The sequence below is a fragment of the Elephantulus edwardii genome, unplaced genomic scaffold, assembly GCF_000299155.1.
Source record: "Elephantulus edwardii isolate Elephantulus edwardi_28Jun2011 unplaced genomic scaffold, EleEdw1.0 scaffold00098, whole genome shotgun sequence".
Lineage (NCBI taxonomy): Eukaryota > Metazoa > Chordata > Mammalia > Macroscelidea > Macroscelididae > Elephantulus > Elephantulus edwardii.
Window position 1 is genome coordinate 8,331,373 of NW_006399848.1, and position 6,680 is coordinate 8,338,052.

Consider the following 6,680-nt stretch of genomic DNA (forward strand, 5'->3'; position numbering starts at 1 on the left):
ATAGGGTTGCTATGAGTCCCAAGCGACTTGAAGGCACATAACAACAACAACAACAACTACAACAACATTAATTGATATGGAAACAGACCACTTCCTCTTTGTCCCTTGAGGTTTCAAACTGTCAACCTTTTGGTTAGTAGATTTAAAAGGCTTTAACCTTTAGCCTACCAGGAATGATTTCTATACCCACAATAGACAAAGATCAATATGCCACATTCTTATGTGCTGTCAAATTTTAAGTGCTTGATGACTGACTCTTCCAGCAGATTTTCAGAAGTAGTTAATTGCACTAGAGGAGACTGTCCAATTTTCTCTCATGGAGAAGCTGGTAGATTTGAACCACTTGCCTTCAGGTTGGCAATGCAGCTCCTTCCTACTAAGTCACCAGTTGTTGTTATGTGCCATCGAGTCAACTGTGATTCACAGCAACACCATGTACAATAACTGTGAACCTGGTACTATCCTGAGCCAATCTTACTGTCTTTCAACAGTCTTACTCCCATTACCCTAGTCACTGGGGTCTCCTTTAAATTACTCATTAGTTAAAGAAATAACTGTATTTGTGGTGTGATTTTGATTTGGTGATGATTCAGTCATTCTTTCATTCCTAATAGAATATTGTCATGTGCTGTCAGGTCAGAATCTAATAACTGACTCTCCAGTGGATTTTCAGAAGCTAAAATTGCACAGATGGAGATCGACCGTCTTTCTCCCAATGAGCAGCTGGTGGATATGGACCCATGTTTCTATGGGTTGGCAGTGTAATTCCTTACCCACTAAGCCACCAGATCTCCTAATCTTACATCATGTAATGCTTTCAAAGACTACATAGAAAGTATACATTACTTCGTACAAAACTCCGCTGTAGAAGTAAATAGGATTTATACATATTAACAACAGGTAGAAATAAGTTAGGATTACACATATTGACAGGCCAAACTGTAACATCATGTTCACAATTTACAGACACTGAGTTACTTTTACTTTTCTAAATAACATTAGAAACAAAGCCATGCAATGCTCACCGGATCCCTTTGCACCAGATCTTTATCACTTGCTATTTTAGAAAGCTGGATCAGAACCAGAGAAGAATTCATAATGTAGGTAATAAACAAATTCTTGTGCAAGGTCACTCTCTGGCATTTAAGGTTCCTGGTAGGGTAAAAGGGTGACCATACATTAGGACATGTTAAAAAGCATTGATCGATTGTAATTGATGTTATAGTGCATAACATATATGAAATATTGAATGAAAATAAAAAAAAAGAGAATTATTATAAGAGAAGACATTATACTCCGGAACATGCTTCAAATAAAAAGTCTACTGTTCATTGATGTATTGAAGAAATTGCCTGTTAATACAGGAAGCTAGAACACTACCAGGGCTGCCTGTGAAAAAAAAAATTGAATCCATGTCCTAGACCCTTACATACACATTTCCCAAGTCTCCTGTCATTTTTCCCTTTCCCATCTGTCTGATGACTTTTTGCATCTCACATTGCAAAAACAGCAATTTGAAGTTCCTTTCTCTACAATCTCCTGATGGTGGAGCTCGGATACAAGCAGAGAATTCTAAGTAGGCTCAAATTTGATCCACTTGTGAGGCATGGATGTGCTCTGGATCCAGAAGACCTATTAGTGTGTTTCTGCTCCTTGGCTTTGCCATTTCCAGTCCAATCTTTTGGATACTATGCAATGTATTGGAATGTTTCATCACTTTCTCCTTCACTTCGTAAATGTGTGTTTGTGAGTGTGTGCATATATGTATGTATTTGTTTGACTTCACATACCTGAACATTAATTAGACTATCCTAGTTCATTTTTGATGGAACTAGAGATATGCTGCCACACAATTGTGGCAAAATGGATTTTCTTAGAGTTTTAAGAATCTTGTATTTACCACATTTGATCAAGATTGTTTAGTACAATATAATTTACTAGCTGAAAGCTTAAAAAATGAAGTGAATAATGATGATTTCTTAGAACAACTTTTCATTTAAAAAAAATGAAAAAGTTATCAAGAGAAAGTAAAAATCCTAAGAATTTCCAAAGAGGACATCTGGAAAGAGGAAATACACTGCTTTTGCAATTTCCCCCCATGTCTACCTATACTTTTACAAAGAAAAGGTGCCTATTTATATCTATAGAAAAAGGTAACTTTAATGAGAGAATCTGTTAGAATATATATGTTGGTAATTCTTGCTTCATTTTTCAATTGTTCAGAGAATGTGTTAGTAATAAGTAATATGTTAAAACCCTCCACTTGCTGAGCACAGATAGAATGCAAAACTCCTCCATGAGAGCACTATATCATAAAGATGATATTTAGAGAAGAGCGCTCTCTCACACACATGCACACACACGCGCACGCGCGCGCGCACACACACACACACACACACACACACACACATTACTTTGTCAGTAGGGTGTTCTGGTGGCATCCCAGGTTATGGAGTAGTTCTTTTTAGCAGTGTCTTAATTCAATGGCCTTGTGAGTAAGATTGGAATTCTACTGTCCTAGTAGTAAGAAGCTACACTGCAATCACAAAGGCATGAGTTCAAATCCACTATTTGCTCCACAGGAGAAGGATGGGAAATTTAGAACTTCTGAAAAATCCCTGGAGGGTGAATTAAGGTTTAGTTCTGACTTGATGGCACACAACAAAAATAGCAGGAAAAAAATTGAGTGTTATCTATAGAATCTATCCCCATATTCTTGCAAGGGTTTTGCTAGATTATTTAGCACAGGGACCAATGAACTTGAGTATTATATGACCTGCACACATGCAGCACTTTTAAATTCAAAGCTCAAATTTTATGACAGAATTGTTGAAAGAACATTTTTCTTTTCTTTTCTGATTTAAGATTTACACCTTAGCACTTAAGTGCCTGGAGAAATAGAGAACTAAAGAATGTCCACTGACAATTTTTACCTTAAAAATCCTGGATAAATTTATTAATGACATAGCAATAAAATGTCAAGCTGTTTCATTTCCTTTTCTTGTAGTTATAAAACTTCAAAGAATAGACTTTTAGTGACAGACATTTTAATAAAAATTTTATGACAGTTGCAATGATACGCTTATGCTCTGTGGTGAAGCGTAGCTGAAAATGAACAAACATTCCAAGATTAACTATGTTATGTATTTACTCTGATTATTAAAATGGAAAATAATTCAAACTCTAATTTTAGTAATAATCTTTCATACCTTCTTGCTTTGTTTACCCTTCCCCCATCCACCCCCCCACATTTGGAAAGAGCTCATCGTTTATATTTTTGTTATTCAGGTAACAGTAAGTTGTTTCAGTTAAATTACAAATATATGAGCCATAATTGACTCAACAACTTCAATGAATCTAACAACGATAACAAAAATAACAAAATTTTTTAAAATATCCAAGTTGTTCTTGTGTATTTACTCATCATTTTCTTTTTTTAGCATAATTGTCACAGAAACCTAAGGATAAACATTTGTGTTTGATTTTGTAGAGTTGTGCTCTGACGTTTTTATTTATTCTTCCTTATGTATGCTATGAAATCTTCAAATCGCATTTCAACTGAGGAGTCCTACTTAAAGGTCATTTCCAAAAGTTATTTCATTGGTTTTAGAAATAATTGACTATTTACTAATTTAATGTAATGACTACAAAAATCTCTGATAAAGTTCTTTAACATGAATAGAATAAGCTGCAAATGTGCAAACATAGAAAAAGTTTCCATGCTGAATCTGGCATTCAAACTTCGCTTCAGCCCTTCACATAAGGGAGAAGAAAGTATCAAGATTTTTTTCCTAATCAAGATCATTATCCTAATAAAATACAGACAATGGCAATCATAAGGGTGAGGAAGTAGATAAAAATAAGCAGAAATACTATTCATACTAATAAAGAAGTTAAGATTCTTATGAAAAGATAATGTTTGTCTTTTCATTTAATTTAGAATAAAGAAACTACATTTAAAACAAGTCTTAATACAATCATAAGGTCTTGTCCCAGGTAGATTATTATAAGGCATTGCTGAAAAGGAGAATCAACATTTTAATTCTCTTTTATTGTGAAATTAGTATCAAGCTAATAACCTTACCATAGATAATGCAATCAAGTGTATAGACACAGCCTCAGAATGGAAACCTTCACTGGAATTGTATTTCTCACAGTGTTTTAGAAGTTTGTGGTTAACAGTGTCGTAGAGGTGAGGATTCCTACTTGAAAATGGGTCATCTTCTAGAAGATTCCTCTTTGCCATGGTTGAGTGAATTAAGGGCAGAAGAGAAGCTCAGGATTTACCTTCCAGGATAATTAAGAGGCAAACTCCCAACATAGCTTCCTTCAATACCTCACTCCTCTTTTGGCTGACTCCACTGGTGGTACACCTCATAATGTTCTTAGGGTCATCTGAACTTGTTGCTGTGACTTCCATGTAGTATACAGAAAGAGGACTCTCTCCTAATTACTCAGTGAAATCTTATCCATGTTCCACAGTATACTGAAGGGTTTATAGGAATGTCTCATTTTGAGAGGTAGGCCTATTCCCCCCCAAATTTTATTAACCCCTTCTGTTCCCAAAGAGAAGGCTAAAAAGCATATTTAAACACATTTTCTTTCCTTGCTACTGTATGACTTCCATTGTTGCATGTCTCTAGCAATTTGAAGAAGACCCTTACATATACAGTACCTCAGGAGAGTTTACCATTTACTTTAACATCTTAAACAAGAAAATCAAAAGTGTACTTACTTAAAGTAGACAAAAATCCCCAGCGAAATAATTAAGGTGACAAGTGACAAAGAATGGCCCACATATGTCAGATAAAAAAGAATTCTCATATGCTGGAGGGAAAAAAAGATAAAACAAAGAGCTACATAAGCAATTGTAAGAGAGGGAGATTAGCATGTTTTAAACATCAATATAAATCAACACACAGTTTCTTCTTCTGGAAAAACTTAATATAACCCAGAGAATGAAGTTATTTTTAACTTAAGGCTATTTTGTGAAAATGAACTGACCAATTTTCAAGGAATAAAGTTAACTGAGGTTAATGAAATATCATTAAAATAATATTTCATAGGGATTTTTAAAATAAATTGAAGACATTATGCTAGGGAAAAGAGTCAGTCACAAAGGGAGATGACATATTATATAGTCCAAATTATTCAAAATGTATATAAAAAGGCAGATCAGTAAGGACAGAAAGTAGATTAGTGGTCACTGTGTATAAAGGTTAGTATATGTGGGTTCTTAACAGTGAGGTGGAAGAAGCTAACAGATGCAAGGCTGTTTAGGGGAGAGATGATAAAAATGCTCTACAATTGGATTATGGTAGTAGTTGCACAAATCAATAAATATATTGAAAGCTACTGAATAATAGACTTTAAATAGATAACTAAGGCATGTACATTTTATTTCAGTAAACCTTTTTTTAAAGAAAAAAAATTGCAAAGTAATTTATAGGAAAATCTTAAAAATGGACTATTACTACACATCTTAGGAGTAAAATTTCAAGATACACTAAACAACATTATTCTAATACATTAAAAAACAGATTAAATGGAGAAGTTACTAGAAAAATCAATAAAGAGGAAAAAATCTTAATATATAATGAAGAACTTGAACTTATAGTTAAAAAACACTCCTACTGAAAACCCAATTATAACAACAGCAACAAACACAAATTAATTTCTAGATGTCTTTACTGATAAAATGTAGCATGAATTTTGTAAAAATTCTTTGAGACTGAAAAAATAGACTAATTGCCAATTTATTTAAAGAAGCTAGTAATTATTTTTGTATAATATACACAAAAACATTGCAAAAAAGGAAAGTTAGACTTAACCCAATGGTAGTGTTAAATTGTACAAACAATATAAGTAAAATCAACCCATATGTGTTTGTGTGTTTCACTCTGAGAGGTAGATTCTATTTATAATAGAAATTTAAAGTTACTGTAGTATCAAAAACCTTAATAAACATAGTTCAATTTATAATATCGATAGAACAAAGGAAGTAAAAAAATCATATGGTTTCATAAGATGAAGAAAAATATTTGATAATATTCAGTACCAACTCATGAAGAAGAACTATTGGAACACAAAGAATGCTTTTGTTGTTGTTAAGTGCTATCAAATCAGAATTGACTCATAGCTGACCCTTCAGCTAATTTTCAGAGGCTGTAAATTCAATGAGAGAGATCTTCCATCTTTCTCCTGTGGAGCAACTGGTGGATTTGAACTGCTTGCCTTTGAGTTGGCAGCAACTCCTTATTCACTAGGCTACCAGAATTTACAACAAAAGGGATAGCATAGCATCTTCTTAGTTGACAAAGAATTTCTTAAAACAATCTACAGCACACATTATACTTAATTATGAAATGTTGAAAATGTTTGATATCAGATTAAGAACAAGGCAAAAATAAATGTTCACTGAGGGAGGGCAGGAGGCGTCACTGGGCAAGGTCACCTCGGATAACAGCAAAAGGATGCGTCTTCCAGGCATCTTCCAGGTACCCAGGAAAAACCGGCGGGCCCTCGGGCCAGAAAGGAAAACATAATCTACACAGGAGTTCTACAGGACACGCCAACTTCCCTTGGAGACAGTACAACTAAACTTAAGAGACACTGGTCAAAAGAAAAATGTCAGCAGTCGACGTTTTTGGAATCACAGAAGCCAAGAAAGCTTAAGATAC

General features: G+C 34.2%; 1 protein-coding gene across 1 annotated transcript in view; it reads right to left on the minus strand.

Moving 5' to 3' along the window:
• CALCR (calcitonin receptor) overlaps positions 1 to 6,680 on the minus strand; it is a 64,527-nt gene that overhangs the window by 36,770 nt on the left and 21,077 nt on the right. The window contains exons 4-6 of the mRNA XM_006891498.1: positions 4,921 to 4,940; positions 4,736 to 4,827; positions 1,026 to 1,152 (exon numbers count right to left, since the gene is read on the minus strand). Coding sequence (XP_006891560.1) covers positions 1,026 to 1,152; positions 4,736 to 4,827; positions 4,921 to 4,940 — 239 coding nt within the window. The remainder of the gene's footprint in view (positions 1 to 1,025; positions 1,153 to 4,735; positions 4,828 to 4,920; positions 4,941 to 6,680) is intronic.